An 18705-nucleotide genomic window follows, 5' to 3' on the forward strand; every position below is an offset into this window, starting at 1 on the left:
GGTCTAATAAGGTAGATTCCATTTGTTACCAGCAGACTCCTTTTTTAGAAACTAGATTTTCCCTCTCGGGGACATAAGGAGGTGAAACCATTTCAAGGAATAAAAGAAAACAAGAAAAAAAAAAAAACAACACCTCTGTCAACATGTGCCTACTTGGCACTATTTCTATAACTAAGATGGAGAACATTAGAGATTCTTCTCCCAGCAACAAGGGATTCCAAGGGGTTTTGCACTGTTTTCACTGAGATAGAACTGGCAGGCAACTTTTAAAGATCAATTTCTTCTGTTAAAATATTAAAAATTTCTACCTACTGGGTTGAATTCCTCCAATAACAATAAAAAAAAAGTGATAGCTACTTTTTTTAGTGAGCACTTCCTAGATGCTAAGCATTTTACACAAATCATCTTATTTAATCATTAAAACAATCCTGTATATTACTATCTTTGCATTTTAAAAATATCGATTTCTTCATTTTTTATTTGGCCACAAAAGATCTTCCTGCAGGATCTTTTCATCACAGCAGACAGACTCAATTTGCTGCTCTTGGGCTTAGTAGTTCCTGCAGCATGCAATCTTAGCTGTTCCATAGCAGGTGGCATCTTAGTTTTCTGACTCAGGATTACACCCACCACCCCTTCATTGCAAGGTGGAAGTCCCTTATCTTTTTTTTTTTTTTAAAGTTAAAATTGAGAGGGTAACAGGCAGGAAGGCCAGGGGTCTCTAAGTGGAGGAAAGAGGCTGCAAGTGCCAGGCATTTTTATCTCTCTTAAGAGGCAGGAAGAAAAAACCAATGATATGTTTTTCCTTCTCTATACAAATTTAAAAGGAGGTTTCTCTTAAAATGCTGTGTTGCCATGACACCTGGTTTCACCTGAAGCTAACTACTCTCAAACCTTAAGTTAACCAATATATTTCTTTTTCTTATGGAAATGTTGTCTTAAGTTATGTTAATGTACCCCAGACTCTATCTTCAAGTTGCTTTTGCCAAACGGCCTAATTTACTTATTCAGGTATTGTTCCCTAATCTATGTAAATGAAACTATTTGTGTGGTAATCTGCCCTTCTACAAGATTCAAGTGAATCGTTTTATGGCCAGGGATGAATTATCTGGTGCCATTCTAAATTTTATGACATTCCTTTCGTTTCATTAACAGACTGTGAGTGACTATATAACACACAGCTAAAGACTAGGAGGGGGGTACTCTTTTGCCCCCTTCTGATGCCTATGTCAGAAGCTTCCTCTATCTCCTTTATACTTTAATAAAACTTTATTACACAAAAGCTCTGAGCGATCCAGCCTTGTCTCTGGCCCCGGATTGAATTCATCTCCTCCGGAGGCCAAGAATCCCGGCATCTTATCGTTCAGCAACAGCCTTTCAAAATGAAGCTCAGTTTAAGCAACTAGTTCAAAGTTACAGAACTGGGATTTAAACTGGTATCTATTTGACTTAAGGGTTGGTTATCTTTCCCCACTCCACACAACACATGGGAAGGCCATGCATAAAATACCCCTAGTTGGGTCAAAATTAATGTTTTCATCCTCCCTAGAAGCATTGAGTGTAAAGAGATGAGTAAGACAGAGGCTTTGCCTTCAGTCATGTACAGTCTGGTGGGGAGACAGTGTCGCGTAAGGAGGATGATCAATGGTGTGATAGAAGGGACAAATGGGAGCAAGGAGGTCGTCTCACCAGGAGCTCTATGCCCAGCTTCACATTTTCTTCAGGTTGCGTGGTACTTCTTTTCTTCCCTGAGAGGTGCCCAAAGCCAAATGGCTCTTCCAGGCAGTCATATGCTTTCATCTACCATCTATTTTCCTCTCCAGTTCAAGAGACTGCTTGCCACAGTTTTAATGAGATCAGATTTGTTCTTGGTGATCTATTGCCATTTCTGACCATACTGTTACCCTTAATCATTGGAAGGTCTACTTGCCTTAGACTACAAGATGTGAAGATGAGGGGAAGGGTGCAGAAAGAAGACTAGAGAAGGATACAGAGAGAATGGCTCACCTGTTCTCCCTCAAAGATGAAATTCAAAGTCCCTGAGGATTAGGACAGATTTGAGAGCGTGTTTAATGTGAGGGTGTTTATGATCCATAATAATTCTAGTCTATAAGAAGTACTATAGTTTGTACCTTAACATACTCTTCTTGGGTTATTATTTAACTTAAAAACATATCTCATTTATAACTATTTAAGTTTTTAGCTTCAGAATTTTAGCCCTTTGTACACCAAATACTGTTTCACCATCTCAGATAATTGAACAGCCACCTAAATAATGCCTTTCAGTTTAAAGATAATCATTGAACTATTTAAAAATTAAAAATGTTTTAAATAATAACCATTAATAATTCTGTATAAGTTTAGGAAATAGAATCTGATATTATGGAAGAAGAATTTGAAGTTCAGCCAATTCAATATCTAGACCACATATTTTTTAAAATCAGAGACAAAGTTATTTTTCAAAACAAACTGTCTGAACATTTTTATATTTGCAGATCTCTTGCTGGCACATAGCAGGATGACTTATGTGAAATGTTGCATCTATTTTGGAGCCAGCTGTCTCTCTCCATGGTCTCTCTCATATCCCCTGTGCTGACCCTAGCATTTTTTTCTTCTTGTGTTTCTTTGCTAATGGAAAGCCTTTCTACTCAAACTAAGTAGTCCAGTCTTTTCCATCTGCCAGGACAGTTTGTCTTTGGAGAGAGAATGCGAAGACTCTCTGTCAAAGTTATGCTTGTCCTGACACTGCATCGTGGAGCCATCTTCACCCAGTGTTCAAATTGTTGCTGTCTTCTCTACCCATTCGCTTCCTATGACTTGTGTAGCTGAAACTGATTTTGATTGCCTTGACTTCCCCACTGCATGAAGGCTGTTTCTAGAACATAGGTAGAACAATGACTGAGAGGGAAAAAATGGCTATGTTATAGGTCTTTTTATGCCTTTTTAATTGCACATCCTCACGATAGCAATTTTTGAGATGCACATCTATCTAAGAGAGTGAACACACACTGACCTTGTAGCCCATGACTTCAGACTCGTTGGCTAATGGTCTGACGGGGTCCCAGCCCAGAGAAAGCTGAGAACCCTGTTGCTCCCACCTGAGATTGTTAGGTGCTTGACTGGGGGCTGCAAAATGAAAAGCAAAAGTGAGTGCAAGAGATATGTTAAATACCTTTATTCACTTAAATTCTTGTGAGTATTTCAGTCTTTTCCTGTGTTCAGTAGTTGGCTGGCACCATAGGCTTCCTTCCAGCGAGAATCAGATAAGGAGGGTTTTGCTCCAGGAGTGTCATTTTAATAGCTACTCTGCTGAGCTTTTGAACCCAAATCCTTTTATCTCCCTCCTGTGTCAAAAATCACTTAGCCTTGTTTCACAGGAAGATAACCTTTATCTACTGTGAATGCAAAATTTTCTGAGCTAGTTTTAGAATTCAGATCTAAGCACTGAAACGAGACTAGGAGTCAAAACTCCTCTTCAACTCAGTTTATTATGTACCTCACGTGGCTTTCAGAAATGTTAAAAGATGTTCCTCTTTTGTCTGAGACAAACACAAAGCCCCGGTCACTTACGGGATTTCTTGGTGGCTGCACTCACTTCACTGCTGGGTGGCCCATATCCAGCTCCATTATAAGCCCTCACTGTGAAGTGATATAGCGTATTTCCTTCTAATCCTGTCAGGATGATGGATGACTCGTTCCCCCTCGTTTTGACGGTTTCTGCTGCATCTTCTTGTTCCATGTCTTTCCGATAACCAATCTGTCAACAAATTATCACATGACAGATTAATTTTAGTTTCCCCTGTTGAACTTTTTTTTTACCCGTTGGGTGTTTCTCAATGCAGAGTATTAACCACTATACAATCATGGCTGGTTCGATGTTTCTCAAACCCACCTCTGGGAAATCATTGCTGTATCATCCAACTAATAGGTTCCACTAATGAGGCCAAATCAATCTTAACTGCTGCCTGATTTGCATCTGTGTAAACCATGGCACCTTAACAGTACTCAGCAAAGCAGCGAAAGGAGCTACCTTGTAGCCTGGTAGCATGAAGAATCATTCATGAAGTTGGAATAATTCCTTTCTCATACGTCATTGGGACCATTTCCCATTCAAAGCCATCTAGCTTTTAATGAATTATTTAAGAAAGATACATGAGGAATATTTCCTCCTCTGCCTCACACAGAGGTGAATCACATAGCTGGATGAGTTTAAAAAAGAAGAGGTGAGAGAACATTCGTGATGATTTGGAATGGTCTAAATACATAAAAATAACATTACTAGGATGTGGGAGGGTGGCAGAAGGGAATAACTCTTTGTCAAAACACACTTTGTGCATTGAGATGATCTTTCCTGGTTATATGCTCTTGGTGGCTGGTCTCATACCAAACTTGATCCCTTTATGACATTTAATAATTATCTGTGTGTATATAATGCTTAACCCTGTTCATAAATTAGAACTCAATTATGCATGAAGGCATTACAGGGTAGTTTTTCCCCCTACTTCTGTACCTTGGTGAAAATGAAGAATAACAGTTCTTTTTCCAGTTAATTACTGTGGTGAAAGAAGTGTATTTCTGCAACCATTTCATCTCCTTCAAGTTCTTTGTCTACAGGCTAGAAAGTGAAACATCATATTTGCAGATTCTAGTATGAGATTTAGGCAGTGAGGACTCTGTGTGAAACTTGATGTATTCTGGAGTATACTCAGGACACCCACTTCCTTGGGTCCATTGGAAGGTACTGGAGGCCACTGTCTTCCAGAAGAGAAAAGGACTGGAGTCACTTCCCATCCCTCTTCCAGCCTAGATGCTGGCTGAAGGCAGAGGGAGTAAAACATGTCCAGAGGAGGAAGAAAGTTAGAAATTATAACTGCAGCCTCAGGACATGAAGACTATAACAGCCACATTTTCTTCTTTATACTGTTTCATATCTAAAAATTAATAACCTGGGTCCCTTCCTTTCTTGTGAAAGGGTGTTATGAGTAGGTAACTTTCTATTGTAGTTTGTTAGAGGAGACGGACAAGTTGACTAAAGGAAGTTTCTTGGCTCTCCATTTTAAGGAGATGGTGAGTACATTTTCATTTGTTTAAGAGATATTTGCACAATGTCAGTATGGGACAGTTCCACTGCCAACTGTTACTTTTAGGAAACTGTTGAATGGGGAGAAGGATGTGTATGGACGTTGAGTAATGAAAGGGATATAGTACTTTGGTTTTCAACATCCATTTCACCCTCATTCTAGTGTGTCTTCCTGGACTGAAGAGATGAAAAGATAAACACTGTATTTCCAAGACTCCCTTGCAGTTAGGGCTCTGAATATATTTTAGGTATAGCCAGTCAGATGCATATGCCTGGTATTTGAAAGTAAAAGTGAGATAGAGATCAAAGAGATATAGATCAAACTTCCACCAACTCTGGTGTTTGTTTGTTTGTTGGTTTGTTTTTTGCCTACAAGTATAGTAACAGACAGTGGAAACAGTGTCAGAATTTATTTTTTTGGGCTCCAAAATCACTGCAGATGGTGATTGCAGCCATGAAATTAAAAGACGCTTACTCCTTGGAAGGAAAGTTATGACCAACCTAGCTAGCATATTAAAAAGCAGAGACATTACTTTGCCAACAAAGGTCCATCTAGTCAAGGCTATGGTTTTTCCCGTGGTCATGTATGGATTTGAGAGTTCGACTGTGAAGAAAGCTGAACACCGAAAAATTGATGCTTTTGAGCTGTGATGTTGGAGAAGATTCTTGAGAGTCCCTTGGACTGCAAGGAGATCCAACCAGTCCATCCTGAAGGAGATCAGTCCTGGGTGTTCATTGGAAGGACTGATGCTGAAGCTGAAACTCCAGTACTTTGACCACCTCATGTGAAGAGTTGACTCATTGGAAAAGATCCTGATGCTGGGAGGAATTGGGGGCAGGAGGAGAAGGGGACGACAGAGGATGAGATGGCTGGATGGCATCACCGACTCGATGGACATGAGTTTGAGTCAACTCCGGGAGTTGGTGATGGACAGGGAGGCCTGGTGTGCTGCAATTCATGAGGTCATAAAGAGTCGAACATGACTGAGTGACTGAACTGAACTGAACTGATAGTAACAGAGACATTATTTTGCCTTTCCCCTTCACCCTCTGACTGGTAGCAAAACTGAGTGGCTCATTGTCTAACCATCAGCTTTATGGGAGGTTAAGAAGCCACGTGCAAGAAAACCATTTTGTTGGTGCAAATTATAGTAACATGGTGGAGTTCTGGAACTGGCAGGAACAGCAGAGGCTTCCAGATCACAAAGTCTTCTTGAACGTGGAGCTGTCCTGTTCATGTTGACTTCCAAACAAACCACAGCAGTGGAGAGTGGGACGAGGGCTGGAGACTTCCTGCTTTTAATGGACATCACTGTCTTCCTCTATGTCATGGTCCATCGACTAGCTTTAACAGCCATTTTTGAAAGATTACGGAGTCTGTTAATTTAATTCAATAATTTTGTAACAATTTAATCCTTATAATAAAACACTTCCTATTTAAGCTAGAGTAATTTAATTCTTTGCAATTAAAAACTGTCTGACACACCTGCACAGCTCTTGGGGAAAAAAAAGTGTATATAGTTAATAAGGGACTTCCCAGTGGCTCAGTGGTAAGCAATCCACCTGTAATGCAGGAGACACAGGTTTGAGCCCTGGGTTGGGAAGATCCCCTGGAGGATGGCTTGGCAGCCTACTCCAGTACTCTTGCCTGAAGAATCCCAAGGAGTGAGGAGCATGGCAGGCTACAGTCCATAGGGTCGCAAAGAGTCAGACATGACTGAAGCAGCTAACCACATTCTCACATAGTTAATAAGATAATCATAATCAAACTCCTGTTGCTCATCCTTGTCTCTTCACAGATTTGAACTGGCATACAACTGAATGAATGAACTTCAGAAATTTGTTTGATTAAGCTGAAATGCTCTAACCCTGCCTTTTGTATTATGTTTGCCCCATTATTCGTAATTCCAAGAGCTAACTTATCTTGTTTGATTTTCAGCATACTTTTAACTGAAGAAATCTAAGCTATTTTCAAACTACACAATTGAATGACATGTTGTTGGATGAACAAACGTGTATCTTTCTCCTTTCCAATGATTTCTCTGATTTTCAGGTCTCTGTTTCAACTTTCTTTAATTGGATAGATTATTTTAAGTTAGTTAAATATATATATTTGAGAGAGTTTAGTGTGATTAAATTCAACAGATTACAGATTTCGATACAAACACAGATTCCAATACAAATTCTGGACTTCTAAATATTGAATATTTAATTTGCTGATGAATCACCATGAAATTCAACATCCCAAGTAAAAGATAATATGTTTCTAAGTAACAGATTGCAAAATAAATACAAATTCTAGCTGTACCAAATAAAACCTGTCATAAATCTAAAATTTAAAAAAAAGCATTATTTCTCTTTCTGGAATTTTGAAAAAAGAGCTGGAAGAGTTAGTTATTACCTTTATAGAGAAATATTAATTTTATTTCCTATGTTTTTGATGGAGGAGAGGATAAATCAGAAAAGCAGAAAAACATATGGAGTTTAATATCATGCTTATCTAGTGATTCTTAACTTGAAATTGAGGTAATATAGTATTCATAAGTCACCCTATACCTTTTAAAGTTGAAACTTCCTCTTTATTCAATTTATTTCCCCATGATTCAATTCTATCCTGATGATAAATTTCATCAACCTATACATTTTGAACTCTCTATGAGATCACTTGAAATGAAGTTTAAAACATTTTAAAAGACACAAATATCTGAAACTAGAAGCACAGATAACCTGCTATTTTATCACTCTCACACAATTGGGGTTTTCATGGGTATGCTTTTATTACATTATTTTATTATACCCTTCTAGTATTTTTATTACATATAGCTAATAAATCATGTACTTATAGTCACATATGAATATTTTCCCATTTTTATAGTAATAATTTATATCCCTTGTGTACCAAATATAATTTAACCATTGTTCTTTTGTGGAACATTTGGGTAGCTTCCAGATTTGTTCTCTTACTTAAAATGTTGACATGAGTATGTTCATTGTTCATGTATATTGTTTTCCACATACTGGAGTAATTCCCCAGAACAGAATCCCAGACAGGAGATTATAGGATCCAAAATTATTGAAGTTTTTATACTTTTGAAACAAAAGTGCTACACTGGTTTTCAAATAGTTTGTACTAATTTTCATTTCCAACGATAGCGTATAAATCTGAGAGATACACTGTACTGTTGCCAGCTCTACACATATCATGGTTGTGGAGTCAGAGGCCTAAATTTTAATCATATTTTTGAAATCTATAAGCTTCATATAGTGGGACAAGTTACTTAACCACTGAATCTCTATATCCTTATTTATAAAGCAGATAAAATACCACTTACTTCAGTTTTATGAATTGTTTTCAGACAGCTCCCTTATTTTCATCTGACTACTTAAACTATTTTGTTTTTTGGTGGTTTAATATTTCTGATTTTTCTAACTTGTGTGTCTGTTTTCTTTTATTTTTGCTATTCTTTACATTGTTTTATTTTCTGATTTCATTCCTCAGAATTATTTTTACTTATGTGTAATATAAATAGTGGCAGGCAGGAAGCATGAATTCTGAGTGAGCCAATAGTTTTAAGAGTGTAGATTTGAACTTAAATCTGCAGGATGCTTTTCTTAGTAGATAACCCATTTTTTCCAAAATTGATTCTCCAGGATAATGATAATTTTAACTATGCAGATAACATATTCAATTATCTGATATGATGATTCTAAGATATTCATGTCATACACAATCTGGTTTCCTTACATGAAGTTACAGGATTTAAATCTACCACTGCTGCTGTATGCAGTCAAAGGTTACTGGATGAGACACGGACTTCCCCCTATTTCCCAGTCTTTATTCAGTCACATTTAAAACCATTGAAGGTTTCTTCCTAGCCGATTTTTGTTACCTGTTAGTTTTTAAAAGCATAATTCTTACCTCCTGTATTCCCTTGTTTATAATTTAAATTGCACACAATGGTCACTGCTCATTCAATAGTGTACTTCCTGAATTTAATAAACACAGCTCTATTATCTGATGTTATTTAATGTTGCAAAAGTTTTTGCACCATTGCAAGTAATTTATTCTCTAGTAAGGTTAGATTTTTTTAAAAAAATAATCAAAATGCATAGTGAAATGTAAATATTTTACCATACTTTGAGTTTTTCAAAACTATTAAATTATTCATTCAAAAGTTTTTTTGAATATGCATTATTTACCAAGCACTGTGCCTGCAGGCAACTGGAGATTAATGGTGAGTCCAAAAAGACACTGCATAGGCAGAACACAGAGGAATTTTAGGACTGTGAAACTATTATGTACAATTTACAATGGTAGATACATGTCATACTTTTGTCTGAAGACTTAAAGTGTACATCAACAGTGAATCCTAATTTATTTGTTTCTTATTGAAGTACAGTTGACTTATAATGTTGTGTCAATTACTACTGTATACAAAGTGATTCAGTTATATACATTCTTTTTTATGTTCTTTTCCATTATGGTTTATCATAGGATATTAACTATGGTTTGCTGTGCTATACAGTAAGACATTCTTATTTATCCATTCTATGTTTAAAAACTTATATCTGCTAATCCCACCTCCCACTGTATCCATTCCCTAACCCCTTCCCCCTTGGCAACCACCAGTCTGATATCTGTTTTTGATTCTGATTTTGTTTCGAAAATAGGTTCATTTGTGTCATATTTTAGATTACACATATAAGTTATATCATATGGTATTTGTCCTCTTTCTGCCTTACTTCACTTAGTGTGATAATCTCCAGGTCCATCCATGTTGCTGCAAAGAGTGAACGCTAATTTAAACACTAGATTTTGACTGGTAATGACGTGTCACTGTAGGCTCATCAACTGCAACAAATGTCATTCTCTGGGGGGGATGTTGATCATGGAGGAGTTAAGGTTAAGTGTGTGAAGACAGTGGGTACGTGGGAACCCTTTTTGTCTGCTCAATTTTGCTGTGGATTCAAAAAGTTTCTTAACTGGAAAAAAAAAAAAAAAAACAGTAGCCAAGATAGTTACTGGATGAAAAACCACACAAATGTACAATTGTGGTTCAGCCAAGCTGCATATTGCTGGAGATCTACAGTCTGAACTAGGACTCAGTGGAAGGAGGCTGGTCAGAGAAAGCATCAGTAAGGAAGGCAGAGGGGGAGTAGGTGCAAACGTGGAGAGGTGAGTGGAGAACGTGTGAACCTGAAAAAAACTTCACTTAGGCTAACGTGAAGGCTGAGGGTGTGTGTAGCTCCCTTTGATTCTAGAGGCAAAGGACGGAACCTAATCTTATCACTGGCTGGAGCAATGCAGTTTGGAGCTTAGCACAGTTTGGAGCAATGCCAACACATTGAAGGATCTTAAGCAGGGGTGAGCGTGACATGTACATGTGATATCAAATTTTTGTTTTGAAAAGATACACGCAGCAGTCAAACATTTTTTGCTTTGTTTTTTCAGCATGTAAATTAGGTCACTCCTTTGTCCAAAACTCTCCATATTGCACTTAGAGTAACTTGCAGACTGCTCACCACAGCTTACCCGACATGATTGCTGTATACTTCTCCAACCTCACCTCATATCTCATATCACTTTGTTCATCACCTTCCAGCAAAACAGCCTCAAACATTGAGTTACATTCTCGATTTACAGCCTTTGAACTTCTAGTGCCTTTTTTACCCATAAACTCTTTTTACCTTCTTTCTCCAAATTGCCATCTCCTTTCCATCCAAGTTTTAGCTAAATGGTGAAGCTTCCCTTGGTCACTTCCTTAAAGAAACTTTCCCTCCCTTAGTCACTCTATTTTATATTACTCTGAGTTTTATTATGATTATTATTATCTCTTATAATTATCACTAAATGAAAAGAAAAGGAAAGTGAAGTCCCTCAGTCATGTCTGGCTCTTTGTGACCCGTGGACTGTAGCCTACCAGACTCCTCCATTCATGGGATTTTCCAGGCAAGAGTACTGTAGTGGGCAGCCTTTCCCTTCTCCAGCAGATCTTCCCAACCCAGGGACTGAACCCAGGTCTCCCACACTGTAGGTAGATGCTTTACCGTCTGAGCCACCGGAGATGCCTATATGAATTACTATATGAGACTATCCTACTTTATCTGTTTAATTGCTTGCTTCATATTGGCATTGAGGAGCACTGTATGATTTATCTTAGTGAATAAATGGTTGCAATATGAAGACAGCTTGGAAAGGGGCTGAAGTAGAAACAGGAGAGCAGTTAGGAGGTGATGCCTGAGTCTGGTAAGAAATGGGGATGGCCTGGATTAGCGCGACAGCTATGGACATGGGGATGGGTATGCAGTAGAGAGATCTTTAGAAGATAAAGCCAACAGACTTTGGTGACGGACTAGTTATAGGTGTGACAAGAAACTCTGTGGGCGTTCTCTACTTTAAGGTAGGGATATTTTTCAGTTACTTTGTTTTTGGATTGCTGTTTACTTTGGATTTTTATTGTTGCTATTGTCACTGATTTTGCTCCATCTATTCTGTCTTCTTGGCAGATATCTAGTTGGTTTATGGACCAAACCCCTTTTGTTCTTTACATCTGCCTTCTTCTCTCTTACCTTATAGTAAAATTTCCTTATTCATGTACTTTGCATTCTGGGTTTACTTCTCAAGCTTGTACTCCAAAGCACTGGCCTAAATAATTAGCAATATCAAATTTGCATTTGATTGTTCCTAATGAATATTTTATTTTAATTACTTAGGTTTTTATTTTATTGCACTCTCTTTAATAACCAGCATTACTCTTTTAATATATTGATAGAAGAAATATTTTCTTTTCTCTCATTATTATCTAGAAACTTATGTTTAAAAATTATCTTCTTATTTACAAGAAAATCTCTTATGGGAAAGGAATTCATTCTGAGCCTTATTTGTTTTCTTATTCCAAAGATTTTTCTCCTATCATTTCTTTCCTCTTTAAAAAGTATTTCTTCTGTTTAATGATTCTAGGATTTAACCTGTTTTTAATGGTGCTCTACAAAGGAATAGAAGTTCTATTTGCATGGGGATATATCCATCTCTAGACTGTGTATCCAAGCCCAGTGGCTGATGCTGTGAGACAGAGGCCAAACTTTGTGCTGGTACAAGCCTCCACTCATACTCTCCACACAACACAAAAAAATTTTCAGAAGCTTGAGATAAGAGACAAAGCTTCCTGTTCGTGACTACAGTTTTTTCATTGAAGAAAAAGATAAAGGAGAAGGAGGCTAGAGGCTATTTTGTTGCTTGCTTGAACCTAGAAAATGGAATTTTGAAGATGGGTCATTGCACGAAGATGAAAGGAAAGAAAACCTTAGAAAATTGTACTAAAATTCTTGTTTCATACTCCTCATTATGATTGCAAAAAAGATTCTCTCTTTTCTCATGGTTTCATGGTTACTTTAAGAGATATTAAGAAAAGGTGATTTTACATGTTTCCATTCAATTCACTGCCATTCCTAAATTTAAAAATTGTGACTAAACTGACGGTTAGAAAGCAGATACTTCCTTACTACCCTGCTTTCTCCACTGATTCTTCACCTTCAGACACACTTTAAACACTATAATCTTTTCCCGAGTAATGCTTAAGTCCCTTTTATGTACCTCTTATGTAACACCTAAGTTCAGCCATGTATTTCTATTGAGTTTCAGAAATTCCCTGATAGCTCAGTTGGTAAAACATCTGCCTGCAATGCAGAAGATCCCAGTTCAATCCCTGGGTCGGGAAGATCCCCTGGAGAAGGAAATGGCAACCCACTCCAGTATTCTTGCCTGGAGAATTCCATGGAAAGAGGCACCTGACAGGCTACAGTCCATGCGTCGCAAGAGTAGGACACCACTGAGTGACTAAGCATGCACACCAGTGTCCTTGGGCTTCCTTTGTGGCTCAGCTGGAAAAGAATCTGCCTGCAGTGCGGGAGACCTGTGTTGGGGAGATCCCTTGAAGAAGGCAAAGGCTACCCACTCCATTATTTTGGCCTGGAGAATTCCAGGGACTGTATAGTCCATGGGGTCGCAAAGAGTTGGACACGACTGAACGACTTTCACTTTATGTAAAACCTAAGTTCAGCCATGTGTTTCTATTGAGTTTCAGAAATTCTATACATGGGGAGCACATTTCCCATGAATAATGAATTTATTTCGGTCAGAAAAGTCTCTGCTTGCGTCTATTTAGTTGATCTCCAGTTTCCTAATCTCCCGAGCTTAGCACCAGGTATAGTTATTAAATTGGCTATTCACAATCAGTACTCTGAGATACACTGGCAGTCAGCATTATTAGATTGCATGCAAAATTAGCTGCTTTGTGCCCAGAGGTAATTTTACTATAAAGGATACAATTTAATGAATCAAATAAGATAAACAATGCGTAGTTAAGATTTTTAATATTTATGAGACAGTTCAACAGTGATTAGAGGCTCTGCGGTGAGGAAGTATGAAATGCAGCAGGAACATAAGGATGGATATAATTTACTGAATAAATTGTATTTATTTTTTCTATAAGCTGTCACTGCTATCTAAAAATTACACTTAAAAACTGGTTTCAAATATAATTGAATTTGTTCTTAACATGTGTAGTTCAGTGTAGGTGTTTTACAAATGTTAGTTCCATTCCCTTCTTCATTTTAATCTACTCAAGTGTTCTAAAATACAATATATTAAACAAGATATTAGGGGAGTATTTTTATTAATAACTAAGGTCCTTAAATGTTTTGTCTGATCAGGGGTAGATGTAATAGTCCCTTAATAGATACTAGTTATATGAAAGAATAAAAGTTACAGTATGAAAGTTAATATAGTAGAACTATATTAAATTTTTTTAAAAAAAGTATTATGTACTCAAGCATATTATATGGTTAACCACATCTAAGGTGCTAGAAATGCAGTTTTGGAAATGTATAGTTTTAAATGCATATATTACAAAAGGCAAAAAGCCAAAAAATCAATGATAAAACCATCTTACAGAGTTTGAAAAACAATACATTTTAAGCCCAAATAAACTAGAAAGAAGGGTATAATAGAGATGAATTGAGAAACAAAATATTGGAATAGAGCCAAAGTTAATTCTTTGAAAAGACCCCAAAATTTGTAAATCTCCTTTGATCAGGAGTCATCAGAATAGAGAGGGAGAAGGAGAGGATATCACCAAATTATTGAAAGAAAATAATTCTACTGATCTCGGAGATATTAAAAAGACAATGCTAGAAAGTGGAAATGCTTTGTACAGTGGAAATACAAATCCTGCCCTAGGTGAGAATTTTAAAAGTCTTGGCAAGCATCCAAAAGCAGACAGAATTTGAAGGAGAGTTTACTCTTGACAAGTTACAACTGTGACAGGTAAGTTTGTGAATGTTTTACTTGAGAATATGACCATGGTGCCAGGAGTTTACAGCTTTACCGGCTGGAGTAGCAAATGGTAGAGTTTAGTGCAAGAAAAAGCAGTTGGAAACATAAGAAGGAAATTCAAAAAGTAAGAGAATGACAGAAATTGTAAGACCCCAAACCAAGCATAAACTCTTCATATTTTGGCTAAATGATAAACAATTCTTGCCTGGGGATAAATACTGTGGCATCTGATAAAAATGTAAGCAGTGACCAAGAGAAATCTACTTTTAAAAGAGCTGCACTGGGTGGGATTTTTGAGCTTGCTGCATTTTAACTGAGTGTATTCTCTAATCTGCATGACTTCAGGGTGCAAAAAAATGACAGGTCTTTAAAGCATGTGTTTAGAGACTTATTGGGCCTTTCCTGATAGCTCAGCTAGTAAAGAATCTGCCAGAAATGCAGGAGACCTGGGTTCGATCCTGGGTCGGGAAGATCCCCTGGAGAGGGAAAGGCTACCTATTCCAGTATTTTGGCCTGGAGAATCCCATGGACATACAGTCCATGGGGTCACAAAAAGTCAGACACGACTGAGCGACTTTCACTTACTTAGAAACTTATTATGAAATACTTTGGGTGAAAATGATATGATGACAGAGATATTCTTCAAAATAATACTATGATTGATTGTTTTTGTTGTTCAGTCACTAAGTCATGTCTGATTCTTTCACAATCCCTGAACTGTAGCTTGCCAAGTTCCTCTGTCCATGGGATTTTCCAGACAGAAATACTGGGGTGGGTTGCCATTTCCTTCTCCAGGGGGTCTTCCCAACCCAGGGATCGAAGCCCTGTGTCCTGCATTGGCAGGTGAATTCTTTACTACTGAGCCACCCAGGGAAGCCCTAGGATTGATTGAAAGTGAAAATGATAGTTGCTCAGTCATGTCCAACTCTTTGCGAACCCAAAGACTGTAGCCCACCAGGTTTCTCTGTCCATGGAATTCTCCAGGCAAGAATACTGGAGTGGATTGCTATTCCCTTCTCCAGGGGATCTTCCTGACTCAGGGATGGAGACTTGATTTCCTACATTGGAAGGCAGATTCTTTACCTGCACTTTATATACGGCTTCTCGTGGGATCCCCTGGTTGCTCAGACAGTAAAGAATCTGCCTGCAATTCAGGAGACATGGGTTCAATCCCTGGGTGAGGGAGATCCCCTGGAGAAGGAAATGGTGACCCACTCCAGTATTCTTGCCTGTAGAATTCCATGGACAGAGGAACCTATTAGGCTACAGTCCATGGAGCTTCAAAGAGTCAGACATGACTAAGCAACTAACACACACAGACATACATATATAAAACAGGTTATTCTTTATTAAGCCCAATTATTCCTTAATTCATAATTATTGAAGACAAGTGTTGAGTAGAAATTCAGTATGCTCTTTTGTATATTTCATATGTGTAAATATTTCACAACACAAAGTTAAAGAAAAATATGTTAAAATCAAAGGTTATGGTTATATTACAATGAAAAGATTAAATAGGGATAAATCAAGAAAAGATCTGCAAGGTCAGTGTGGATAAAGATCAAAGAAGGCCTAAAAAATGCAAGCTATATAATGATCATGAATTAGGTATGATATTCTAAGTGAATAATTCTACCAAAATTGTTTTATATACTCAGCTCCATTCATAACATACTCAAACTGTAAACAAATCTAATGTCCATCAATGGAAGAATGATAAATATATTGTGGGATACTCACAAATGAACTTTAAGGGAAAGTCTGTAATAATGTAAATTAATCTTACCAATACACTGTTGAGGGAAAAATAGTCATTAGTAATTGGCATTTTTATAATGCTAGTATGTCTTTGGCAAAGCTTTCTTTGTGTGTTTGTGTTAAAACACTTTATGATAGTCCTCTGTTTCTCAGTATAGTAAGCAAGCCCATGTATATATCTATCTCTTCAACACCCACTGAATTAATACCTCTATGCCACAAGTATGTTGTCAGGTATTTAAGTTATAAACCTAGCTCTCAAAAGGAAAAGTTCGCTGTAATTTGGTAATTCTCATATGGGTCATTCTAAAAGAATCTGTTCCCAGTATTGGTAAAATTAAATGGGTTGATATCCACGTTTGCTATTTTATTTTGTGCATGGGTGTACATTATATGATAGAGAGTAAGACTGTGGATGGTCACATGATGAGCTCGAGATGGCTGGATTTAAGAGCAAGGAAAACACCCTGTTTTGAGGTAACACAAATTCACATTTGTGTCAGAGTGAAAAAATAAGAAATGCTTCTGATTTTGATAAGAGATATAATTCATACCCTTGGGTTCTTTATGTGGATAAGAATATATTTGGGCATATATTTTAGTATTCTTTAAATAAAATGATTTATAAAAGTTTAAGATGGAAAATTTGAAAAGTGATTTGGGTTAGAGAATTTTCTCCATCAAGAAATGTATCTAGAAGCAAATGAAAAAGAAACACAGTATAAACTGAGTTATCCATTATTTTCTAAAAGAACTCTACAGAATAGCTTCTCAATAGGACAAGAGACAGAATAAGTTAAGTAACTGAAATGTTGCTTCAATTTCCTTTGATCTGCTGAATTTTGAAAAACATAAATAGCTTTAGTTAGCCTCCCAGTCTCTGAAAATAACCCAAGAAAGAAATCTAATGATAGAAACATGAAAGCTATTTGATTTTTTTCAGAATTCACAGAATTTCAGAAAAGGAAGGGTAGAAATAGTTACTTCTCACTGTTTAGGTTTTTTTTTTTTTTTTCTTATTATTATATGAACGTGTCATCTACCAGTCATGTCTGACTCTTTGCGACCCCGTGGACTGTAGCCTACCAGTCTCCTCCATCCATGGGATTCTCCAGGCAAGAATACTGGAGTGGGTTGCCATTTCCTTCACCAGGGGATCTTCCAGACCCAGGGATCGAACCCGGGTCTCCCGCCTTGCAGGCAGACGCTTTAAATAGTCATGACAAAAAGCTAAAGAGAATCTGCAAAAATAATTGCTACACATCACCTTTTGGAAAATAAAACAGTCTTTGTTTTTACTTTTTGGTAACTGGTTTCATTTTGGCTTCTTCTCCTCCTTTAATTTATGTCTGAAATTCTATTTTCCACACACATACACACATACCCTTGCACCCTCTGCTATACCAATTAAATGCAATCTGCCTAGTAAGAATTATTGTCAGTCAACAGTGAGGACCTTCCCCACCCCCCCCCCCACCCCCCACCCCCCCCCCCCGGTTTCCTGCTCTGATGCTTAGAGTCAGAACATAAAATAAAATACAAAAACAATCTCATCACTTTTTGCCTTAAGAAATCTCCACTACAACTTATTTTATAGATCAAAACACAATTGGCATCTTTTCAGTGCAATCAATAAGTGGAAATAGCTTTAGTGACACGTCTAAAATGAACTTCTGAGTTACATATCCTCTGCAAGATCTGAAATAAATACATGCAAGTCTTGAACATAGCCCAGGAAAAGCAGTCGCTAGGAGTGTCTTTTAGTGAGAATTGTAAAATGGGACAAGCTGTTTTACCTTTCATTCTTCTTAATAGTAAGCATGAAAAACTTCGAAATCAGAACCAGGACATCGTGTACTTTTCTCCTTGCTATAAAATACATTGTTGCTTATTGCTGAAATGAACCCAGACTTTAAAATACATAGTTAATAAAAATCTTTCAAAAAGGCCACAGTGAATATGAAATGCCTTTAACTTGATAGTCATGGGGAGTTATGTTTCACAGGCAAATTGCAGAATACATAAAATATTTCTAAAATTCCTTTTCTGGTTTATTCAGGAAAATTTTTATTAATAATTTACTATTTTATTTAGGAAAATTGAGGACATTCAGGGACAGAAGCATATGCTCATGCAAACAGAAATTTATGCTCATGAAGGGCATTGGCATGGGTTTATTTTCAGGAATGTTTCTCCAGAATATCAGGATGCTAAGGAATCCCAGGGTAATTATGGACATAAGAATTGTCTTGTTCTGATGTTCTTCCTCTCTGCCTTTTGTTTACTTTGTTGTTTTTCAGTTGCTAAGTCGTGTCTGACTCTGTGACCCCATGGACTGCAGCATGCCAGGCTGCCCTGTCCTTCACTGTCTCCCAGAGTTTGCTCAAATTCATGTCCATTGAGTTGGTGACTGTATATAATCATCTCATCTCCTATCACCTGCTTCTCCTTTTGCCTCAGTCTTTCCCAGCATCATGGTCTTTTCCAGTGAGCCAGCTTTTCGCATCAGGTAGCCCACGTATTGGAACCTTAG

The 18705-nt window shown here is 37.4% G+C and overlaps 1 protein-coding gene across 1 annotated transcript in view; it reads right to left on the reverse strand.

The window, feature by feature from the left end:
- Window positions 1-18705, reverse strand: part of CNTN5 (contactin 5) — a 1550500-nt gene that overhangs the window by 19033 nt on the left and 1512762 nt on the right. Inside the window, exons 22-23 of the mRNA XM_061143613.1 lie at window positions 3571-3757; window positions 3014-3126 (exon numbers count right to left, since the gene is read on the reverse strand). Of these exons, the coding sequence (XP_060999596.1) occupies window positions 3014-3126; window positions 3571-3757 (300 nt within the window). The remainder of the gene's footprint in view (window positions 1-3013; window positions 3127-3570; window positions 3758-18705) is intronic.

Source organism: Dama dama, chromosome 1 (assembly GCF_033118175.1).
Source record: "Dama dama isolate Ldn47 chromosome 1, ASM3311817v1, whole genome shotgun sequence".
Lineage (NCBI taxonomy): Eukaryota > Metazoa > Chordata > Mammalia > Artiodactyla > Cervidae > Dama > Dama dama.